Source organism: Sabethes cyaneus, chromosome 2 (assembly GCF_943734655.1).
Source record: "Sabethes cyaneus chromosome 2, idSabCyanKW18_F2, whole genome shotgun sequence".
Taxonomy (NCBI): Eukaryota; Metazoa; Arthropoda; class Insecta; order Diptera; family Culicidae; genus Sabethes; species Sabethes cyaneus.
In genome coordinates, this window is record NC_071354.1 from 214,600,664 (window position 1) to 214,626,465 (window position 25,802).

A 25,802-nucleotide genomic window follows, 5' to 3' on the forward strand; every position below is an offset into this window, starting at 1 on the left:
TTTAAGTTAAATACTCATATTTTCGCCGGAGCCAAGCATCGCAGAGTATTTTTTTTATAAAAATGTATGTAAATTTTCTTAGCTTGTTAGATCAGTGCCGTACTTCAAGACCAACTTACAGGATTACAGGCTGTCTATTCAAGAAAAATATTATCTGGGAATGTTTTTTACAGGAAAACTTGTAAAAAATCGAAGAAAAGTCGGAAATTAAGATTCCAATTCTTGGAAAATTTTTAAAATATTTTTCTCTTGTTTGTGAAAGATCTTTTTTAATAACAAAACTTTCACGATAGCGTCTTGCTTGTCCCTGAGTCATGACCGAAAAATTATCAATTAAAGAAGGTGAAAGAAGGAATTACGGTAAATGATAGCTCTACGCGAATTGGCAGGAAAAATGGATGGATTGATGAAATTTTTAACACTCGAATAAAAGAACGTCCGTTTAAATGAGATCTTCCATTTATAATAGCCCTTTTAGTTTTACAGTGCTGCTAGAAATTATTGTAAGGTGAATAATAACGATATCGACACGGGGTTTTACAAAATTTACGCATTCAGAAGGTATATAACCGATTCTTAGATTCTTGGCCGTAATCTAATCTCACACTAACGCAGCCAATTCTTGAAGGCATCCTGGAAAATGACGATTACTTGAATCAATCATTTTTCTTATCAACGGCCAGGCCAACTGCGCAGCATGTACCGCAAAGAGAATTCCAAGGAATCAAGTGGAACAAGAAAAAATACCTAATTCCATTAAACTCCTTGAAATCAAGGAGAAGGAAGAAAGCGTGGACCTCCCGTACCAAACGCTTCTCATATAGGGGAGTGTCGTCGTGGTTGGGCCACGTTTTGGAATTCGCCCATAACTTTCGTTTCAAAAGGAATTTTGGTAATCTAAATACAAATTTTGAACTAATTGCTTAGAAAATAAAAAAATTATAGGCATTTACGTGAAGACAAAAAATGTTGTCATAGTCGGGGCATGTTGTACAGGTTGGGCCACCGCTGAAAATATAGGACACACGTATTGAAATTCTATATAGAGACATGAAAAGAATGAATTCCGTGAACAACGGCTCATATAGGTACAAGTGCCCTATTTTAAATTGCATATTTGCGACATTTTGGCGATCTTGTAAAATCAATATTGCTACAATCGCCTTTTCCGAAGTGCACAACTGCAATGAAAAAAATAACAAAAATCTTGGTTTTTATCGTATTAATTTTGTTTTATTTCATCACATTTTGCGTGACTGACATCCTCTAGCGATTATTGCGCTTCTGCGCTTAAAATTATGGTGGCCCAACCATAACTACTCAAGTGGCCCGACCTGTACAAAAAGCGCTTTTCTAGTATTTCACCTTAGCCTTCCCATACACCTTACGGGAGGGGATTTTTCTATAGTCTTCTTGTGCAGCACAACACACTTCATACATTTTCAAAATTTATCTCGATAATTGCATTTCATGAATTATTTCTTGAAGAAAAATTCATTGCGCGTGGAGAACTTTTTTTGGAAGATTTAGTCACTGAATTCAGTATGGGTGTTTTGAATACACGATTGAAACTCACAATATTGTGAAAAGTTAGCTATCACAGAAAGAAGTTTTACAATGATTGTATCATAGATATCATGAGTTACTAAAACTGTAAAATCGTGATGGCCCGACCATAACAGTGGCCCGACGATAACGACAATACCCTACATAGATAATGATTTATTTACACACGTTGGGAGTATCTTTGCTAATAAAGGTTAAGTGATACTCCGGACCCTCGGAGATTAACTAATGGCATTTAGACCAGAAGCCAGGCTGCAATTGGCCAGGAATATAGCGCCTTATTTCGCTCCTTGAAAATAGATTGGTTTGCCAAAAATATTAGTTTAAATCATGTAATACTTGAAAGTAAAGTCTTGTGGTTAATGGTTGCCTAAAACTACATTTGTAAGGTTAGGAACTGAAAACCGCACGATCCCGTACATCCTAGCTTGGCTACTCAATTATACAAATTGAAGTATGTATTTCCAGGTATGGCTACGTGGAGGCGCTAGGTAGGGACTTGGGATTGGGATGGCTAGCGTAATGTTGGGCGCTTTTTCCTAGTTGCCTTCCCCGTTTCATACCCAAAAAGCAATCGTAAATTTTTTTTCGCTAAAAAATAATGAACCGATAATCAACAAACATTTTCTAAAAATTAGGATATGACACATTCCAGCATTACGGGACACAGTTAGTATTCATTTTTACTAAATGAGTAAATTTCTCTTATTTCACAAAACTTTAGCAAATAGCTTGTAAAATTGGACACTAAAGCGGACTTTATTTTCCAGTTTTGTGCCAGGGATTAGGTTCAAAAGCACTGATTTGCGTGGTGTCCCGTAACGCTGCAATGCGTTATATCCTAATTTTTAGAAAATGTTTGTTTGTTGTTTGGTCATATGATTTTTCCGATTTTGTTGAGAGCATTCCACCGTCGTGGAAAAATTTATGAAAAGTTTTTTTTTTCAACTGAAAGTTTTTGCTCTACGATGCTTGGTTCAAGTTTAAAAATTGGAAAAATTTCCTTGCTTTCCTTTCTGGGAAAATAGGAAATTGTATTTTTTTCAAATATGGTTTCCATTAATTAGTAATCTAATCTTTATCCTTTATTTTTCTTTATTTAACAATTCATCTGACATGTCAGTCTTAATGAACTACGCTATAATAAGATAGACTTGGTAATAATTTGCTTAAATTTATGCAAAGGTTCACCAAATTCGAAGTGTTGTTCAACACGATTAAACGTTCTAGTACACGATGCAATCGTTCATCGCGGCCAAATTACGTACGGTGAAAGCGGTTGGTCAGCAGCGAGGATGGTTGCAGAGTCCTTTGTACTGCGCGAAAATACACCAGCGATAGTAATTGCGGCGAGTCGCCGTGTAACAGTTTTGCCACAAACAAAACTTGTCGGATGTTGCGTCGACGTTCTAATGGATCAAGACCAAGCAAGCGACAGCGATCGGGATACGGATAGGTAGATTTTCCGGGTCGCGCCAAGGCAAATTACGCAGAGCCAATCTTATGAATCTCCTCTGCACTCGTTCAATTCCAAGGTTCCAACAGAGTTGATGCGGAGTCCAAATTAGGCATGCATTTTCGAGAAGGGGACAAACTAAGGCGCAAAACAGGACTTTAGGGCAGTACTGGTCTTTAAAAACTCGTCCAATTTTTGCAATATATCCCAACTGGCGAGTCACTTTTGATATCACCGTTGTACGGTGACGATCGAAAGTCAGTTTCGGATCGACGATCACACCAAGGTCATTCACATGTTCAACCCTTTTCAGTACCTGGTCGTCAATTTTGCAGTCGAAAACTATAGGCGATTTGATTCGGTTGAAGGTAGGCGAGAACAGTCCTCGATGCAACGAATCGTCAAGTAGATTTTAAAAACGTCAGCATAAACCAGTCTGCATAAAAGTAGTCATAAGTTACTGCCTTGTGGCACACCAGATTGATTCATGAACAGGAACGATACATTCGAACCAAGTTTCACTTGTACAACTCTGTTACACAAATACGAGCGTAACAGTGTGACAAACTCTTGCGAAACATCTAGTCGTAATATTTTATCAAGCAATATGCGATTATTGATGCGATCCAAGGCAGCTTTTAAATCAGTATATATCACGTCTACTCGCACCATGCGCTCCATTTCAGTAATGCAATTGGAATGGCAATTGGTCAAGTAGGTTCGTCAGTCATCTACACTCCACCGTAGGTTATTCGTGATATGTTCCGTTCAAATATACCCAAATCGTGCTGGTCTTCTGCGAACATATTACATGTCGCATGACCATTGAGGACTAACGGCCTTATCAATGTTTTGTAGTTGGCCACCTTCGTGGTACATCGAATGTTACTCGACTGGAGGGTCTTCCGGAGTCCAAAGCAAGCACACAATTTCCTACCATAATGCGTCATCGAATTTCTTTGCTGGTGTCTTTATTGGTAGTAACTAGTGAGCCCAATTTCACGTATTAATCTACTTCAACTTCATCGCCCGCAATTCGAATTCTTGGTGGGAGGTTAATATTTGTCTTCAAAGTATTGATGATAGGACCAACTCTGTCGACCTCAGCCTTCAATCTGATGCATGTCTCTGTCTTTATCTCAAAGTTGCGAGTCAATATCTGCAAAGCCATAAAAAGCTGGCTGGACTGATCGGAAAACCAAATCACTATCCCTGCTCTTTTGATCATACCTTCTAACGCAATATTAATCATCCGACACGAAAGTCCATTGCCTCGCGTAGCACTTTGCAAAATTCCCCCCAATCGCTGCCTGAACTGATTTTGTACGATTGTATCGCGAGCTGATTTAATAATGTGTGGCTACATTGTCTTCGCGACATTTCTGAAGAATTTGTCGGCTCGCGAAAATTGGTCCGGGCACGCATAAATCCCGTTAGAATTCTTTACTGTTAGTGATATGCAGCGGCAAAATATTGTAAAGTGTATTAATGTATGTTGCCAACTCCTAACAGCGTGATCTTGCGATAATTGTAACAGTCGTCCAGCTTGTCGCTCTTTTTGTAGATTTGAGACATGATCCCTTCTCGAACGCTCCTTTTCCCAAATCTTCTCCTTTACTTCGCGCAGTGATTGGCATTGCTACTCCACCCTATTTTAGAAGCTAATTTGTAATTGATCATCACCAGCGACATTATTGTTTATCAACAGCCCGATATTCTCCCCTATGCACAGTCTATCGAACTTTTGAGCGTCTGTCCTTCATATTAGGAGCGGCTCAGAACGGTGTCTTTACTTAGTGTGTGGGTCGGTCAATCATCGTGCTTTGGCAGTGTGGGATATTAAATAGTATTGTGCTTGTGGCATAACTTTAACCATATTTTCAATGATAAATTATTGGCGAAATAAATATTCACATAGGTTTGCTCTATAAAACTTTAAAAACATGAATAACGAAGCTTATCAACTCCCTAAAAAGCACTCATAATATATTTTACTTAAGTCCTAAATAATGAATACCTCGAAGAGAACAATTTTTGCTCTTTTCAAATATTCCACTTTTACTGCATAAACTTAAAGGTAGTTAACAATGGAGCGTGTAAGACTTATATGGCCCTCTCTTGTAGTTTTAGGTGTGCAGCACATGTTGTTTGAATCATCATTTACCGTTATACTTTAGCAAATCTCACTCTGTTCCGTTTCTATTTGCAGTGCAAAATTTAGTGCGATGCGACGGCAGTAGCATGACAACTCCATCCTCTACTCATTACCTGCCGATCAACAGTCTAGTGGGGGACCCTCCCGGCACTAGCACTACAAGTAACGTTAGCAGCAACAGTAGCATCAACACCAGCAGTCCGAGCAGCAACCCTAGCAGTAATAACAGTAGTAATCCCTTCAGTACTAGCCACGATGCAAATTCCAGTGCGGATAGAGACAATAGCAGTGCTGTTACCGGCAGCGCCACCGGTCAAACCGTGCTGGGTGGCAGTACGGCCGCCGTAACGACGGTTGTGGCAACGATGGCCAATCTTACGCTCACCAAGTCCACCAAGGACAGCAATAGTCTGACACTGAATCTGACTCATTCGGGCGGTTCCGGCGGCGAACAGCAGTACCTACTGGATGATATCTACGTGCAGTGCGTAAATCCAAGCACAGGAGTCGGTTCGGGTAATATAACAATTCCTATTTGTTCTTAAACCTCTGCATATACCTACACAACCATCCATTACTAATGCTTGCTTTTTGAGTCGGGTTGCAGCACAGTCCAGATATTACGCGGCGATGGTACGAAAATGGAATAAGGGGGTAATAGTTGCATTCCATCTAGGGGAGCCGGCGATAATTTCGATGCCTTCTTAAGTAATCGTTTTAGTAGTAGGTACCACCAAAGATAACCTGGTTGATTACGTAATAGATCCAAAGTAAAAGGTGCATCGAAATTATGGCCGTCTAGTCCCGAGTGTACAGAAAGACATTATAGAACAGGGGGCACAGGCATTCTGTTCATCATTTCTCCTCTAAACCGGTTGCTTGCGGTATCTACTAAACAGCATTTATTTTTCAGAAAAATGCATTTCATTCGGTTGAGCATCGAATCGAATTTGCTGATGCAATAAAAAAATAATAATAACTTACCCGGTGAGGCTACTCTTTAGGTGCATGCTGATGAATAATTCGATAGAAAATGTGAATGTTAAAAAAAAAGAAATAAGCAGCTGCTAAGCGACTGAACGACCGCTAAGTTATTTATGTTGTTAAAATATTTGCAGTTTGTCGTGTCTCGATGGTTTGATTTTAAACCTTTTTTTTAGCTGGGAGCTAAGTTCAGTTCAGTTGAGATTGATTTACGATATTCGAGGTTTTATGGTTAATCAAACCAGAAAACATTAAACTGACAGTTTTGTAGAGTTTTGCAGAATTTAAACTAAATTTGTATTTTTAAGATCTCAAGTTAGCTTCAATAGGCCGGTTGAGCTGAAAATAAAGCTGCGATTTGCTGAAACTTTCAGCGCTTTTTTCATAAATGACAAACATGCATTAACGTTAAAAAACGCGTCTGAGCCACTGTATTTTTGATTGCAGAATCATAACCGAGTTAGAGGAAAATAATTGGTTGGGTATCTGGTCTGTGCTTCCGCGTTGATTTCTTTTTCCCTATGGCAATTCATTTTTGAAAGAAGTTCTTCGCACTTTAAAAACTATCCGAATTTCGTCAAAGCAGATTTAAAAAATGCACAAATAAATTTTGAATTTTCCAAATAATATCGATCGGCAAGTCAAAAAGTGTGCGAGGAACACATTTCCGCCGAAACAAATGCGCTAGAGAGAAAGCAATCAAGAAGCAAGCAAACCCTTTTTGCACAAAAACAAACATTCTATTACAAATCGAATTCTTCTCTAAATATTGCCTCTTATATTTGAAAAATAATACCAATTCATTATCAATTATCATTATAGTTAATAAAACGGATGAATTTAGTAATAAAAACATTAACAAATGTCACACGCCCGTACCTGTTTATTTTGTAACTCCTATTATCTGTTTACTTTGTAAGTATTCCACACAAAAAATAAGGGGCAATATGAGCAGAGTCGATAATCACTGACCCGGTGCTTTTTCTTTTTTCTCAATTTGCTGACCGTTTTTTCTTCGCGCGGCTCGTGGCGGCGGCAAATCACAGGTCGTGACTACATCTGGGGCCTCGGACTGCAAGGACGGCAGTGTAGACGTAAGGATTTCACTATTTACTTATTTTTTTTGGCAATTAGAAGAAAAACCAAACTCAAACTCAAACAGACTAACTGACATAATATTGTTGTACTTTTCCGGTGTTTTTCATTCCACTGTGCATGCGCAGAATGCTGGTCGTGTTTCCACATCAAATGCCTGCCGCTAGCCATTCACGAAATGTGCCAAAGAAATCCTGACGTTTATCCGAAGATGCCGACCACGTACAGCACCGACAAGGTAATTTAGGAAGTTTGCAACCGCTAGTACCTAGCTGTGTTACGCTTGGCTAGTAGGCTCCAAATAAATGTACCATTTTTAATTCATCTAATCCTGCTCCCCAGTCAATTAACGAGTGGACGTCAGCGAACGTATTGGAATGGATGGCTGCTAACAACTTGTACACCTACGCTGACGTGTTCAAAGCGAAAGATATAAAAGGCTGTGATTTATCGAATTTGGATCGTGATAAATTAGGAGTGAGTTTCATTTCATTGGCTCTGTAGCACTGGAAGAATGAATGCTGATTGGTTTTGATTGCTCTGTTTTTTATGTCCGTTCTTTCTTTAGCAAATGGGTATTAAAAATGAATTCCATCAACAAACAATCCTGGCGTCCATTAAGGATCTACTGACGAGTGCGGAAAAACCAATCCAGAGTAGTGTCGCGTTGCGGACTACCAGCGGTGGCAGTGGCATCGTTCTGGGAATCGCCTCAGAGGAAGGTGACACCGCACTTGACAAACACTCACATGATTTGGTGGATCATTCGTTTTCGAAGCTGGTTAAATGTGATAAGTGTCAGCAGTACTTGCGTGGGCTGATACATCAGGGATTGCTATGTAAGCAGTGTAATCTCATTGTCCATAGACAGTGTTCGGCCACGGGACTTAAACCGTGTGCAGCCGACGCTGGAAGTCGAACAACGGCGGCTGTGCTGGCTGGCGGTCGAGCCCAGCAGGTGTTCGGTCTAGGCCTGTGCCAGCAGTTCAACGTGGGCGAACTGCCGGCCCCTCAGATCGTCATAATACTCTGCAACGAACTGGAGCAGAAGGCAATGATCAACCTGAACCTAGATCTGTACAAACTGTATCGAACGACGCCGCCCAACTACGACGAGGTGAACAAATTGCGCGATTCGCTCAACGAGAATCTAATCAACACCGATCTCAGCGGCTACTCGCCCGAGTGCGTAGCTACGGTGCTGAAGAAATTCCTCCGCGAGCTGCCTGATCCGATCATTCCGGTCATGTTTTACGATAAGTTTGTCGAAACCTCCAGTAAGTTACCACCGATAAGTTAGTGGCTAGCAGCAGATGTGGAATTAATTGCGCTTATTTTGCTATCTTTGACAGAGATTACCAGCGACGCCCTTGCTGTCGAACAGCTCCGATTGCACATCCAGGAGCTGCCAATTTTCCACAATATGACGCTCAAGTATATCATGATCCATCTGATACGAATCTGTCGAATGCAGTACCAGAGGGGGCTCAAGGAGCAACCGACGATACTGATACAAGTATGGTGCCATATTCTGATGCGTCCTCCCTGGGAGAAGATTGTGTAAGTATTTTTTGCTGATTTCATATCAAAATCGTCTCGCAGTTTTTCAAAGTTTTGTTTTTGACGCAACTGATTTTTTCCGTCTACATTGAATATTGAATTGAAATTATAGAATTACTCAAATAACCATTTGCAAAATGTGTGCTTTTGACTACAGCGCCTCATGTCTTACAGTCACTTGTATACTCGCTTTTTATTCGGGCTTCCCCGTTGTTAGAGAGCGCAAATCCGTTTATCAACCCATTTATGACAGGGAACATGACACAGACTTTTCCGCTTAATTTTGTAATGATCCTACAGCTTTTGTAATGAAATGCGGCTACTACTGAAAGAAGGGATTTTTCAAAATTTTTAGTCGTCTAAGTCCCCTTAAAAAGCATCAAAAATACAACAAAACATTTAAAAACGATAAAAAAGATGACATATAAACATGTACTTGTAAAAGTACAAAAAGATGACAAATATACAACGAAAAGGCAGGAAAAAGAACATTTTTTTGACTTGACAACAAAAAAGGCAACGGGAAAATGACAGAAAAGAGACGAAAAAACAAACAAAAAGAAGGCAAAAAGACGATGAATAGATAAAAAAAGAAATTAAAACGAACTAAATAAAGACGAAAAGAAGCCAAAATAACCACAAAAATTATTGAGTCGGTAAAAAGCGATAAAAATGCCTAAGAGAGAAGTGAAAAAAAGCAAATACGAAGAAAAAATGGCAAAAGAACATGAAAAGACGATTCGCCAAAAAGACGACGAATACGGAGAACACGGACAACAAAGAAATAACAAAAAGATGACGAAAAGGCGTCGAAAAAACAACGAGATGATAAAAAGACGACAAAATAACGACGAATGGACATTGACATGGTAATGAACGATAATAGACTATTACGCATAATTACGCATAATAGACGAAAATTAAAAACATAAGTCGGGAAAAATAAACGACGATTTGCCTCCTTCGGCATAAAAACAACACCGTTAGTTTCGTACCACCCCATCACCGCTTTCGCGTAATAGCAAGATGCCAGATATGGCCAAAACAGAGTGTGTGTCACCTTCGTGGGACCGGAGGAAGGGTCCGGAGCATGGGCTTCCGGAGGTATTAATCTTTCTAGTTTTTCTAAAATATTTCAAGATTCGCAATAGTCAGCGGACGCCGGAGATATTCCGGGTTATCTGGGGGTATGTCAAAAACTGATTTTTTTCTTCGCTTGTATCTTTTTCTGTCATGGAAATTTATTCATATTCATATTTTATCCCAAAACTAGATTTCATTTCCAGTCGATTGGTGAAAAAAGAACGGCAATCCGACGAGAAAAAACCAAGTTACGGCCATTTTCGTAAAATCAGTACTAGTAACATCTATTGCTCTGACCAGTTTAGGACATAACGCAAACCATGTCAATATGAGCATCAAACGTTAGGGTTTTATGAGCCATTGACACTGGAAGCATTCTCAGGTGCGCAGCGTGCCATGGCAACCCTGTAGCAGGTTGTAGGTACCCCGGCGGAAGTGGTCGTTTTAGGGAATATTCGAAATCATGCCAAAATGGGTGTCAAACTTCAGGATTTTCAACCCTCGTCAATTTTTGAAGGTTGACATCCATGTTGGAATGGTTTTGGTCATGTTTTAAAATGGTGATAAAGTAAGACATTACTGGCAACATTTCCAGAACTGATTTCACTAAAATGGCCATATGTCGGTTGTTTCTCGTCGGATTTCCGTTCTTCTTCGACCAATCGACTGGAAATGAAATCTAGTTCTGGGATAAAATATGTAAATTAATAAATTTCCATGACAGAAAAAGATACAGGAGTTTAAAAATATCAGTTTTTGACAAACCCCAAGACAACCGGGAATATCTCCGGTATCCGCTGACTATTACGAATTTTAAAATATTTTCGGAAAACTAGGAAAATTTCCCCGTCGAGTACAATTAGTTTCATCTAAAAATGTTCATTTTTGTAAAAGTTATGGCCGCTTGAATTTCATCAAAATTTTGCATGTCCCGATCATTTTGTCTAACCCCTGTATTTGGTCACTGTTGGTGCCGGTAGTTATGTACGGTTTGCTGAATTTTCCGCACCCAGAGATATCCTGCCACACCAAGTACTTCTTGGCAAACTTGTCGACTTTCTTCTTCCGCAACTTCTCCGGAACGTCCAGGCAGGACTTGCCGACGAAAAACTCCAGGCTGGGGATCTGCTTGGCATCCGCTTTAATGTATGTGTGCATGTTTCGGCGTTCATTATGATGTATTTTGGCTACACCAACCACTCGCGGGCCAGCCTCCTATCGCAGGATTTAGTCACCGTAGTTTGTTCATCGATTCGGTTAGACGCTTTCTTCATCTTGAAGATATGGAGTTCAGCCCGCTTCATTGTCTGTTGGACGAACTAGAAGGAAAAATTGATCTTCTGGGCCACGTCTCGAACCGAAAGGTTCGGATTGTGCTCAAAGTGATCGCTCACCTTTCTTGCCTTCACGGGGTCGGTCGTCTTAGCTTTTTTCTTCGGCTGCCAGCTCGCCGCTGGGTCGCCTGGGTCTCCTTGACCTGGCCTGGAGAAGTTTTCCACGACAGCACCCAACTTTTTTCGTCGAACCTCGATAACCACTTGATTGATTGCGACGAAATTTTGCACACGTGAACACTACCCTCCTTTAAACATGTTTTACCCACCATTTCATCAATTTTCCACATGCAATAAAAAGTTATACACAAAAGATAGTCTTGCATTTTTTTCGAGTACAGTCTTTAATACAAGCTGATAGAGCATGAACGCAAGTCGAGAGTAAGCGTTTTTGAGTAATTTAGTTAAATATTAGTGCTCCACAATTGCAGAGCAAGTGTTCCGAGAAACCGAGATTCCGAAGATGATATCTACTCGGACAATGTCCTATTGTCCTGTCACTAGCCACTAGTGACTCAACAACTTTTGAGTAACCTTAATACTCGGCATTAACTAAATATTTTTTTGTTTGTTTGAGCGATTGTACGGCCATTTAATTGGCCATGACTGTTCGGTTCTCCCATTGTTTCAGCTCACCCTTCAGCACACAGTCAGAGATTCAGTGTGAATCTGGACCCGTGAATGGAGAGTAAGAGCCACATCCTCGACTTACAACGAGTCGGCCTGTTAAGGATAGACGAGGAACAGAACTGAACTTCTGCTAGCGCATCATTTTGGTCCTATTCCTCCGCTAGTCTCATCTCCGCCCCCTTTATTTCTTTGCGCTCCGGAAGAGAGAGACTGCTCGGTAAGAAATGGTCCATTGCATCAGTGACCGGCTTAATGCAGCAACGGCAAATTACTGTGGAGGGCGCCCTGGTATTCCACAGGCTCTGTTGCAGTTGGGAATTTTCTAGAACCCCCTCCACCATTCATCCTTCGGCACGGGTCGCGTCACACCTTGGATTAGGGGTTTATCCATTCAGGTCTTTACGTAATAACCATGGAACTTTAGACCCTCTGCTCTGGTTCTCAGTAGCTTCAGGTTCGATCTAACATGCCTCTACAGAGATCCATCATTTGCAGGCGGAGTTAAAATGTAGGTATTGATTTCCTTCAGATATGTATAGTCAAGGAATGAAGCGGGGTTTATCCGTGTAAAAAGAAACTCTAGTATATTAAAAAAACACATCAAAATTAATTTACACTTTTCAGCAAAGCTAACAAACACTCAGTGCTAGCAAACCTTTAAAAGAAGCATTTTATTCAAACTATAATTTGATTAAACTATAACCCTTGCCTCGGTGATAAAAATAAAAACACGGATTATTCTCCAGCAAAGTCTGGCAAAATCTAAACTGCATTTTTAGTCTGAACCCCGATGATTTGACTGCATTCCCATTTTCCGTCATACACATGTGGCAGTTAAGTTAACCGGATAAACTGAAAGATTACCCAGCAGCTTCGACAATATAACTCCTTCTCAGCTGGCCTGGGCAGACCAGCAGCCAAAATAAGCCATTGCCCAGCGGATTGCGGATTGCTTCTATAATTCGTAGTTAATTAGTGCCAGGCTTCATTCTCGGTTTTTTGCTCAATAGATGCTCAGTTGACTGCAGCGCCTCAACAAAACAAAATTCGAAAAAGTAGCATAAAGAGCAATTGTAGAGCTAATTATTATCTACATTATTGTTGAAGAAAGCATAGTTCTATCTTTTGTATTTACGGTGCTATGCGATTGCTACCCCGTTGGTAGCAAAAAGAGCGCTCATTTGGCTACCAACGGGGTAGCAATCGTATAGCGCCGTAAATACAAAAGATAGAACTATACTTTTTTCAACAATAATATAGGTAATAATTAGCTCTACAAGTGCCCTTTACACTACTTTTTCGAGTTCTGTTTCGTTGAGGCGCTGCAGTCAAATGAGCAACTACTGAGCAAAAAACCGAGAATGAAGCCTGATTAGTGCACGTTTGATAACATTTCAAAACGTTGGTTTTGAAACGTCAAATCAAAACAAGAATTTCATAGGGTGGGCAATTTGTCCGTATGTGAAAATTAACCAAACCAAACATTCAGTAGGTATTAAGTTTCTATACGAAAACCTTTCAAAAGAAAGACAAAAATCGAAAGAGATTCAGTTATCACTTCTGGATCGTCGCATTGTTCGAACTTCCACTTGTTTTCTTTACTATTATTCTGGTAGGTACTACTCTACGTATCATGATGGCAACATTCACGTTACGCTATAATTTATGTAACGGTAGAATAAACCACGTGCCGCCAGTTTGCAAGTTGAATTAAAACAATTTATTTATTTAGAAAAAGAAAACAACAAACGTTTAAGATTTAATATTATTACCTAATTGCTTTGTACTGCCATTCAATTGGATCCAGCCAAGCTGTCAGATGACCGCTGAATGTCATTCTGAAAAGTTCTTCAAACACAAAAAATCGTCAAATTCTCGAATTTCAAAAAGAAAAAAATTTTTTTTTTCGTATTTACTAATGACACCAACATTTTTTTCGCTTCTATTTTTTTTTGCAGTCAAATCGTGTACAACACGGAAAATCACCTGCGAATAATGGAACTGCTGCTGTACAAGCTAGACTGGAAGGAAAAGTTGCCGGAATTCCTGTCGGCGCCGGCTGTACCGCCGCGAAAGATCTCCCGGACTACGGCAGGGTCGCAGCAGCCCGCGAATTCATCCGTCGCCGGTGGTCCCGCAGGAATGGGTACTCTCAAGAAACCGGCCATCACGTCGCCAGCTGCGGTGATAACGGCGCAACCCATGGGGGTGACGTACAACAACGTCGCCGGTGTTATGAACGCTGCCGCCGGTCCAAGTGGTGTTTCCGGCAATAATGGTTCGTCCGTTGCGCCGTCCACCGATGGCCGTGGCGGCGGGTGGCCACTGCAGCTCCGAGCGGTCGGCGATGCTGACACGCCGGCGGATCTCCGGGAAGCGGAATGGTACTGGGGAAAGATCACACGGGACGAAGCCAAGGAGAAGATGACGGATGCGCAGGACGGTTCGTTTTTGGTGCGGGACGCCACCAGCGGCGGCGGTGAGTACACGCTTACGCTGAGAAAAGATGGTACAGACCGTGTGATCAAGATCTACCACAGTATGGGCAAGTACGGGTTCACAAAAGACTGCAGTCATAATAGTGTGGTTGATCTGATCACCTACTATCGGGATGTTTCACTGAAGGATTACAACACAATCCTGGACATCAAGCTGACGTATCCGGTTTCGCGATACGAGGACGATAATTATATTGCCAGTGCGGGAGACGATACGCCGCGGTTGGCACAGAAGTTTATCGATGCGGTGCAGCAATATAACGAGAAGCAGCTCGAGCGAAAACGGCTAACGGAAGCGTACACGACAGCTAAGAATTCGTCCGACTTGAAAAAGCAAGCGCAGGAGGCTTTCGCGGAGGCGGAAAAACTATTCAACGAGCAGCTAGCAATACAAGCTAAATTCGAGAAGGAAGCGCAACCACACGAGAAGCAAGGTCTAAACACGAATCACCAACTGATCGTGGATCGCATGCAGGAACTGAACCAGTGCAAAATACAGCTGCAAGCCGACATGGAAGAGGAAAAGGCTCGAATCTGGACGCTGGAGCGAGAGATCAATAAGCTCAACCCGGAGCTGATGACGCTGCTTCGAACGAAGGATCGCTACATGGAGGAAATGATCCGGCAGGGCGTTAGCGACAACCAAATCAAGCAAATGTTGAACGACGGTTACTTCTCGTACAATCAGAGCAGCCAGGAGCTGCCGCACAACGATGAGAGCACCTGGCTGAGGCCCACATTCAACCGGCAGGACGCGGAGCAGTGGCTGGTGGGGAAACCGACCGGTACGTTCCTGATACGGTCCCGCAACGGCGGTCAGCACGCGCTGTCGATCACCTGCAACGACACGGTTAACCATTGCATCGTGCACCAAACGGAACGCGGATTCGGCTTTGCCGAGCCGTACAACATTTACGATTCGCTGAAATCGTTGGTGCTGCACTATGCTAACAACTCGCTGGAGGAACACAACGACACGCTGCAGACGACGCTCAAGTATCCGGCGTTTCACGTCAAGCAGCAATCCAACTAGGAAGGGAAGCGAAGGGAAGTATCTTCCAGTATACCTACTTCGTTTTTTCGGTTTCTACGTCTTCTAGAAGGTTTAAGTTCGAATCCATCACGGGAAGGTTTCTTACACTTCCCTCTGAAATGGTTCGTTTTCTTATAATTTTTAAGAAAAAAAATTATATTGGTAAACAATAAATTCACTTGTTGCGCGGGGCACCACTTTTGCTTTGATCGAAAGCAGACGTGGCCACCTCGTGGACCCCACATCATCATCTAAATTGTGTGCATATTTAAAAGGAACCTCACTAAGGCCATCAACGCATGTTTCGATTGCGTATTCGATTTCGTTTAGAGAACAAATCTTTTAGCTAGGAATATTATGAAATGAAATTATTGTCGATGAACGGTAATCCAACTTCGATTCGAGCGGACTGACTGGTCGGCGCTGTTAAGTTTAGTTGGTTACAACAGTTCTTTAGATTCTTTTCCGTTCGATCAATGCTTTTCTTGATGGCATTACATTTTTTTGGTTGATATTCGGTTTTATGTGAAACGATTTCACTGTTGTTTTTTTTCATTGATTGTTGTATTTAATTGTGTACACTTCCGGTGCAACTTCCAAGACATTTCGTTACTTAATTGTATGCTTTCGAAATGACTATGAATTCTAATAGGATATGAAACAATTTATCAGTTTTATCGTAAATCCACAGTCGACACTAGCAATTTATTTCTATGCAGGTAATAGCATTTACTGGCATGATCAAAAGAATTGAACACAATCTAACGTAAAATTCATGTATTTTTTACCCTAGCTATGTTTTCTTCATTTGTTTTAATTGTCTCTTTGGTTAGAGCCAGAAGACTATAAACCGGACGGTTGTAGAAGGCTTGACATTGATATCAGCATCAGTGTCCGCTAGGAGGAGCACTTGCTCAGAGTAGTTATACAATAGAAGACAGAGAATAAACCCAGAGGTAACTGAAGACAAATAAGGTTGGGATTAACGAGAATAGAAAGGGAGGGAACCCCCGAGTAAGGGAACAAGTCGTTTGCGGTAGGAGGAGAAGCAGTTAAGTAAGTCAGCAAGATCTTTTGTTTTATCGTGTAATCGTTTAAATATATATTATCTATTTGTTTATAAGGCGGTCCATCGTTGTTATAAAGATCGCAGTGAGATGTGAGAGAATTTTTTTTGTATAATTATGTCTAATCATTAAGACGAGAACCTTCTTCTGATCGTGCCCTTTCTGTATCCGCATGGCGGTGTATCGGGGCACCTGAATGTCACGCGTTATTAGGCGTGACTCCTGGCGACATACACATACACACAACCCATAGGAATTATATGAATTGATTTAATCATTTTTAATTGTGTTAATAATTGATAACGAAACTGAGAAGGGTGAAAAAAAACGAGAAGAAATTAATTAAGTAGAGAACCTGTGACAATGAAACATTGTAAAATCAAAACACAAACCAATGTGGAAGAAACAAAACAAATTTAATATATTTCTGGAAAAGCGAATGTGAAACAAAGTAATTTAGTAATCAAAACAAGCGAAGAGTTTTTAATTTTAAAAAAATACTTATAACACTACAAGTATAAAGTATATATTAAAAGCATAGAGAGGTAAAGCAAAGTGGAAGAAACAGAAAATTCAAATTTGTAACGTATAAGTTATTAGGAATGTAACAAATTGGAAAATATTATGACAACACAAACATATTTGTATGGCAAATTCAGCTTAAATCAACATTTTGTGAAGATAGATGCAACGGCAATGGGGCATTTACTGTGATCCCACAAAATAAAAAGGAAAGCAAACTCAGCAGATCCAAAGTGTGTGTATCGAATTACTGGAATAGAATTGGCAAAACGCAACGAGGAAAAATCATTTTACCAATCACCTGTTTGACGGCGGCGAGATTAGAACAAGAACAGCAACCGAGCCGAGGCCGAGGTTGTTGTCTCGCGGTTGCAGCAAAACCTAAAATTGAAAACTCGCTTTTTGATAAATGCTAAAACCAGTAAAATATATAAACCATCGTGGTCCATGAAATTAGAAAACAAATTTGAAGGAAAAAAAAATGAAAAACAAATTACAACTACATGTCTCTAAATAATCAAAACAGTGTTTTTTGTCGACAAAACAATGAACAACCCAGTTTGTAGTGCGTGTAGTATCTTAACATTTGTCAGTGAAAGAAAACAATATATCTAAAAAAAAAAGAAAAAAGAATACAACAATCGGATACGTCGATCCAACGGATGAACAGATTAATGCGGATGATTAATGCGAAGAAATTTTTACTAAAAGCAATGTCAGTTAGATCAGAATTCCCACCTGAACGAATGAGAAAAAACAAACACGAAAAAATAGTCATCATTATAAATCAGCAACTGAAACCACATAGTAAAAGCTCTTTGCAACGGATATAAACCACGTAAAAAAAGTTAAAGTCTTGCGTAGGAAACTAATTTTTCTCACTAAGAACAACATTCATACTCATACAAACAACTGTTTCGAACTAAAACACACCACATACACACACTTACATAACAGTTGCCTCTGTTCTCCACCTTTTGTATGTGGTAAAAAGAAGAACGCAAGAGAAAGCAAGTAAACTAGAGAGAAAGCGAGCGAGCGAGAGAGCGCGACGTTTAAGGATAAACCAGCAACACATGTGAAACATGTACAAATTAATATTAAAAACCAATTTAACTCTTAAAAACTAACAGCAACTTAACCATCAAAAATAAACCAACACACTTGCAAACAAAAAACACATACCCACACACACATACACACTCACACATCCACATACCCACACCCACACACTAAAGCGAGTGCGAAAAATGTATAAACCAACATCCCCCGACAAAGCACACATTTTCCTTCCCCGTCCCTATTCCTCAATTTCCCATCAAAGCTCAAATTGATTCCGCACCCACCAAACCAGCAACCCAAACCACCCAAACGAACGAACGATATGCAAACGTTGATCGAACGAAAACACGGTTGAATGATTTAAGAAGGAATGTGCTGAGCGTTGGATGAAATATTCTTTGCAACAATTATTATGTTATTCATAAGTGATCGCACTTTATTTCTTTTTAAACCTCAATGACTACAAAATACAGAAAAAACATTAGATTAGGCTCCGATTCTCCAAATGCTGATTTATTTGATGCAAAACGCCCATTTGCATCAAACTGTTTCTCATTTTGAACTGTTTTCTGAGTTTTCTTGAGCTTCCTCTTAGCGATTTCCTAAAAAAATTCAGATGTGTCTGTGATAGCTCCGGTACTTTTCTGTGCTGGGATAGGGTTTGCACGCTGTTGGCAGTATCATAGCATTTCTGAGTCATTTTTACGCAGTATCAGAAAGCAAGATCTGGCCAAACCAGCACGGATTGACCGTGCCAGTTGTCAGGAAAATTTCGCGCTCTTGCTTTGGCCGTGGTGTTTTGCCTATCGTTTCGATTGGATGTTACTGTAACACACCCAAGTAACAACGGCGGCTGAATTGCAAGTGGTTTAAAGCGATTAAAAAATCTTTCAGCAGAACAATCCACTTCTAAACAATCATAAATAGGTTGCTTAAGGGTGCTAAGGGTGTTAAAGTGGCTGTAAAAACTAGTACTAAGCTTTCATTAGGCTCACAATACTGTCAGATCATAGAATTTTGCAATTCGACTGGCAGCAAACATTTATGCCTCACTGTCTGTCCTGCAGCTGCAGATATGGGGGATCATACAGTGAGTGCTTAGAGATCAGAAACCCCATACTGACACAGCAGGATTCCTGTTTTTTGAGGGTTCTTTACCGAGTTAAAATTGATATTCCGAGAATTCAAACTTTTGGATTCTCATACAGCAGTTCTGATTCTTGGCGAATGTTCTGCAGAAATCCTCAACTCAATTCCTATGCAAGAAATGCCAGAGACTGTGTGCGAATCGCCTTGGAGACAGCGACAGTGCACTTCCCGTAAAAAGGACGTACATTTTTAATTAGTTTTCATATACCTACCTACGAATTAAAGTTATTCGAAATTAAAAACTAACGCGTTCCATGGACAAAAATGGCACGTTCCATTTCTTTGAAATTTAAATGTGCTTATTTATGGGCTGCATAAAGGTTGATGAGAGACATTGATCAGGCGACTGGAAAAGTATTCCAAAAATCGAATTGACAGCATTATGGTAAATCTATGGCTCTTTAAAAGTGCAGAAAAGCCTCTGTTAGCATATTCATTGCAATTACGAATCGACTTTGAATAAAGGTTTGCATTCCTAATAACAAAACTTTCTTCCAGACAAAGGTTAAAAAAATCAGCTAAGTAGCATTTTATCAGCTCGAAACTGTTACTTGTGTCTTGCTTGCTTCGATTTAAAAATAACAATAAGTTATTAGCTGACCTATAGCTGTAAAGCTTCCCGATTACAGCGAAATTTCAACCAATTAATGCCCACACTTTTTCCAGCAGACATAGAAAGTTGAAACCCCGGCATTCTGCTACAAGTTTCAGAAAATTGAACAATGTAACAGCTCTCGCTAATTTTGCATTTTGCTTGAGATATGAAATCGTAAATTCGCTTCATAGAAACCTTAGATGCAAACCATAAACTGCGAGTAAATCAACGCCACGGTTTTACATTCGGATCAGGTACAACTTCTTCCGATCAGAAATGCTACTCCGATCATGATCAAAACATATGCTCTATATTCGCTCAGAATTCATAACTGGAAATCTGATCAAAAGAAGGGGTTTAATCGACGCGTAAATTACGCCTTTTCTTCAACCGATTTCGGTAGTTTTCAAATAGGAATTTGAAAATTCTAATCAGTTTCACTTCCGTGTCACTTAACTTCACTTCGTTCATGCAGAATTTTGCAGTCGCAACTTGGTTTGCAGCTCGACGAATAAATCGTATTTGTTTGTTCCTGTTCAATATCCAATCTGGATAAACCAAGTTGATTTGTAACCGCTTGGCTGATCATCGAATCTGCTTGGCAAGCGCGACTGGTCTTGGACTCGAATCTTGGTACAATCCGGCCGCACTCGTGGCCAAGTAACTTTAACGTAGGTTCTGAGTTATCGACGATGAAGCCTTTTGCCGGGCAAAATGTATAAGAGTGGCACTCTCGAGAAACGTAATGAGGCCTTTTATCTATGGGTAAATTACAACCGGTTTCCACTTCCAGATGGCACAAGGAACGAAATTGTTATTCTAAAGTAGTGCGGTTCAAAGGAAAAAAGTTAAAAACAAATCCTATCAGGCCATTCGATGTAAAACGACTTAAGGTGCGTTTAGATTGGCAACATGTGGCATGCAACCTTTTCCAAACTGTTGCCCGATGTTTCCAAGCAACTATGGCAACGTATTACAAATGTTCTGGTGGCGACAAAAGCAACATTGAGCAACATGTCGCATACCACATGTTGTCAAAAAATTGCCCACCCACGCACCCTTCCTTCATGCTAAATTCCATATTTAGCAACACAACAAGCCTTTGTAATAATAATAATCTACTGCGTTATATTTTATAAATAACTAGAAGACCCGGCAAACTTCGTACTGCCACAAATTGGGCTAAATATACGATATGTAAACTTCAGATGAACTCCTGCTGCGTTTTAGAAAAAAGGGATATTTTCTAGGCATAAGTCAAGTTTTGCCGTTGTCTAAGGAGTTCTGCGTTTGGTTTATTAAACGCTGGGATTTCAGAGAATGTCTAAATTTAACAACTGTATTAAGTCATTAGTAAGAAATGCATATCGGTGTAAAAGTTGGTTTGCCAATCCCCGCAATATCAACAGTTGTGTTTGTGGTAGTTGCATTGAGTCTTGTTTTATAAACTCTACTGGTTAAAAATAGTAATACTGGATGTTAATATATTTGTTGTAAAATTTGGTACGACGGCTAATATAGTCTGCTGCAACTTTGGAATTTCTCGATAATTTAAGGGCCAATTTTATATTCTGACATGTATTCAATATCAATAGTCATCAGATTTTTATTTTTTTTTTGATTCATAAATCTATTGATAAGAATTACCCGAAGGAATTGCATTGCTGAATCTCGATAACTGTTATTCTCAATTCTCAAAACAAACTAAATTTTATTATTCTACAAAATCAATTGATCGCTGTATTGTTCCTTTGGTAATTCCCGCACTAAAACAATGTAGCATAAAAGCGTCATTTTATAAACCTTTTTGCAGTTCTAAAGAGTCTAATACGAAATGAAATCGACTGAAAGTTAAATACGATTGTTTTTTGTTTTGATTATAGTCACTTTAACCAGCTAGGGTCATTCATGGCTTCTGCGGGGTTGGGATTTGAACCCGGGTCCTCGTGAATGCTAACCACTACGCCGGGAGTGATCCCTTAAATACGATGTATAATAGTTGCTTCGTTCACTATTTTTTTAAAAATTCTAAATCATATGCTCTTACTGTTGATTTATTAGCTTGATATTCAGTTAAACCGAATATGCTCATAATCCGTTAACATATGCAAAATGTATTCTTCAGTTGACGATTGGGAAGTGGCAATTTAGTGAATTTAGTGCTTAAACCTCTTGTTAACCTGCACTGGATCTTCTGGCTACGCATCCGATGTAAAAAGGAATAAAAATGATTCGTGTTTGTTTCATAAATTTGATAAATGAATGAACGAATGAATGAAATTAACGAATTTTATTGCTGACACTTTAGGCTTGAGTTTAGGTTGATTAATAAGTTGGATTTTCTGAAATTGTAAACCCCCAAAATGTTTAATAGCATTGTTAGATGTGGCGATTCCAATGAAGGTCACCACATGTTTGTTTGAATACGACAACGGTGCTGCAAAAAATCGTACGATGATCATAGCAGCCAACGACATGGCGCATACAATGCGTTGCGGGTTTTATATGGAAAACTAATTTTTCGAGTTTTGCTATCTTCCGAGTAAATTTTTCAACTTTTCTCGCCGTAAAAACATGGCGGTGGTGGAAACGAACACAACAAAGAAAAGACGGCTCAAATCGGACGCTCCGTTCTCAAGTGATGCGCGGTCGAACTTTTTCACTTCCATTTTTATATATAAGATTAAAACATGCTGGATTTTCTGCCACGTGTTCCGTATTTAACCACAGAGCATTTGAAGTCACGTGGCGTCGAGGACTTATTACTTCGACGCTCCCGTCGTCCGTCGGTCTTGTCAGTATGCGAGCAACAATGAAACATCAAAACCATGGAAACAAGAAGTTAGTGTTTTTTCGAAAGTTTGACAACTTGATATTTTCCTAAGAGCGTTCTAATTTTTTCAGTTAAAAGATCGTTGAAAATTGTCCCACGATTATTCGAAACTTATGTGAGTATTGAAAGCATATTACGATTTTGTTTATTTCACTATAATGTAATGATGTAATATGGAAAACTAAAATTGTGCGACAAACCGAATGGGCTAAAAAGTTTAGAAATTTGTAATAAACATTTGTTATGTCGAAAAATTTTCTAAATTTTAGTTCATTCACTTATCGTTTGCTGTAGACGCGCATTGCGATAGACAATTTAACCTTTGAAGTCTGGTTTATGCACTTACAAGGCATGAACCGTTAACAACTAATCCTGCATCTAACTTTTTCTGGTGATTGAAAATTGTTCCGGAAAGTTATACCTATTTTCATAAGGCAATATCAAAAATTATTTTAAATTTTTAATTCTCACCAAAAATTGTGGATTGTTTCTGAACAAAATCACACGATCTTTCAGGATATGTATTTGCTATTTATTCGTACAATTCATCGGACAATTTGGGTCTAAATGAACACTTAAAGGTTACTTAATTGCTAGTATTTACATTGTCAAGTGCAAGAATTCGTTGGCGGTAAATGCGTGATGGTTCGTCAAAATTAAAAAGGCCAGCAAAGCAATTGAATTGTCTGGTCATGGAAGCGATAGGAGAGTTGGCAACATATTCAAAATAAGAACCTACAGACAGGTTTTCTTTGTTTAATTGGTACAATATCGAAATATCGAAATTGGGTTTTCAAATAGACTAGATCTAATTGCTGTAATATTTCATTGTACGGTTTAAATCCGTTTCGATCGAAATATTCGTTCAGTTGGTTTATTCATTGGTCCACTGGATTTCGTAAACCGATTTTAGATCAAAATCTCAGTTTCCATTCAAATGCCCAGATACCGAATGCTCGATTCTTGACTGAAAATGTACTATTAGACATCCGTATTCTGTATTTCGAACGGATTGGTATTTCGACCGAAAGTTTTTTCGTACGTAATTTCCGCCAGCAAAATCAAATGGGCAAAACAACTCGTTCGAAACAAGTCGAACGAAATAAAGATTCGTTCGAAATACAGCATAGGGATGAGAGTCAGTAAAGTATCCGACATCAAAGTACAAAGCGGTCAGTACATACAAACATAGAAAGTATGTGGCATTGACATTTCTTAAACCACGTTCATATCGTCGTTTTGGGTCCGGGTTCCCCCTCCACTTCCCTTGAAACCAGTCAACAACAACAAAAAAAAAACGAAACATACAAATATATGATAAAATAATTAGTAATTATATAATACATACAACAAAAAAACAAAAAGCTAGAGCTGTGGTCGTCGTTTTTACTAGCATTTTTCAAATTGACAAACAACAAATAATAAGAAACGAAATAAACAAGAGAATGTGATGAATTTCGAACGGTGATATTGGTAATGCGAAGTTTGCGTAAGGCAAGAGGCAGAGAAAAGTTAATGAAAGGCATATGGAAAGCAAAAAAACGCAAAGGTTGAGACACTCAAACTGACAACTTCACTCTCACGCGGCACGGAACGTGTCCGTTGACGAATGTGTGACCTATATACGGACTGACCGACGACGGAAAGAGAAATGTAATAAATGAGAATGAGAAATAGGATCTATTACAATTACAAAACAAAACAAGCAGTGTTAGAATAGATAGGTGTTAGGAAAACGAAATAAAGTCATCTCTTCTAATCGAAACTCGTTTTTTTTATTATTCTATCAGGTCTCATCTCATTTGTCATTTAAAAAGAAGCAAGCAAACACAACACATTCATACACTCACATTCACTACGATAAGTGAAAATAGATAGAACGAAGGCGAACCCATACACACATACATAAACAAAACATGTGAAATAACAATATTACCTCTGTTGTTATAGAATTGATGGAAGACCCATTGGTATGCACATATTTAATCAATAGTAAAAATAATAATTACATAAAAAGGCATGTTCCCAAATTTTGTTCTATCCTTTACACACTCTCACCGGCCAGCCAAGAGCGAGTGAAAACTCACCGATTCCGGAATACGAAGACCGATTGATAGTAGTGATTGAACTATTTGCCATAAAAAAGAGATGGAAGTCGTGAAAAGCGCGACCAAATTCGTTCTAACGAGCCGATCATTTCCTCGACCCTTTACTGTTTACTTATAGATTGGTTTTTCTTAAATTGAGACAAGTATGGAAAATACTCCTACCACTTATTACACCAATACAATACGAATCATCGAAATGAAACAAAAAAAAGGTAAACAAAAATATCCGCAAAACACAATCAAAATCAACCGGAATAAATAGGTACATTCGTACAACCGTAATTCACACACCGTAACACAGACACATACCGTAATAACAAAAAGAAAATGATGGAATGATCAATAAAGGTTTAGGGTTTGTGGTTGCTCTTGGCAGAAAGTAATTGCAAAAAGAAGAAACAAAAAACAAAACAAATAGGAAGCAAGATTCAAACAAACAAAAAACACAGAACGAAAGATGATTAAACGAACAGACAGAGAACAAAAAAGAAAAACAGAAGCAAAACGTGAGAATAAAAAAGCTAAAAAACAAAACAAAACATACAAAATAAAATTATATGTGATTGAATGTAAATACATTTGTATAATAAAAAAAAGCAAGAAAAATTAACATGATGGGTTTTTTATGCAAACAAATAATGTCTCATTACGCAGTAAATGAGTTAGATAATATTGCTGATTGCAACGAAAATTGTACCATCCAAAGTGCGATATCGTTCATAAAAGTGCTATTTTGCATTAAATCGTTCCGGTATCTTCGGCGCACTTTTTCGTTATATTCCAAGCAATAAGTGCGCCGAAGAGACCGAAACGATTTAATGCAAAATAGCACTTTTATGAGCGATATCGCACTTTGGATGGTACAGTTTTCCTTGCAATTGACAATACACAACGGTCCTTCACTGTCAACAAAAAAAAAATTACACTATGAAAATCCGTTTATTTAGTATAAGTACCAGTCTACTGCTGTGGCTTAAGATAATTGGGTATTTTAGCGGTATTTAAATTCTCACATATTATGATAATATATGATGTCACCGTAAAGTCACATGAAGACTTTTTCAAATTTGAC

At 39.2% G+C, this 25,802-nt stretch overlaps 1 protein-coding gene across 5 annotated transcripts in view; it reads left to right on the forward strand.

The window, feature by feature from the left end:
• The window catches only part of LOC128738055 (phosphatidylinositol 3-kinase regulatory subunit alpha), a 73,472-nt gene extending 48,146 nt beyond the window's left edge, over positions 1-25,326 (forward strand). For 4 of the 5 annotated variants that reach the window (XM_053832878.1, XM_053832880.1, XM_053832881.1 and 1 more), the window contains exons 3-10: positions 5,232-5,693; positions 6,984-7,076; positions 7,208-7,255; positions 7,385-7,494; positions 7,599-7,733; positions 7,825-8,533; positions 8,609-8,816; positions 13,822-25,326. In XM_053832878.1, the coding sequence (XP_053688853.1) occupies positions 5,232-5,693; positions 6,984-7,076; positions 7,208-7,255; positions 7,385-7,494; positions 7,599-7,733; positions 7,825-8,533; positions 8,609-8,816; positions 13,822-15,394 (3,338 nt within the window). In that variant the 3' untranslated portion in view covers positions 15,395-25,326. The remainder of the gene's footprint in view (positions 1-5,231; positions 5,694-6,983; positions 7,077-7,207; positions 7,256-7,384; positions 7,495-7,598; positions 7,734-7,824; positions 8,534-8,608; positions 8,817-13,821) is intronic. The other variant, XM_053832882.1, reaches the window with a different exon arrangement.
• Positions 25,327-25,802: the final 476 nt, after the last annotated feature.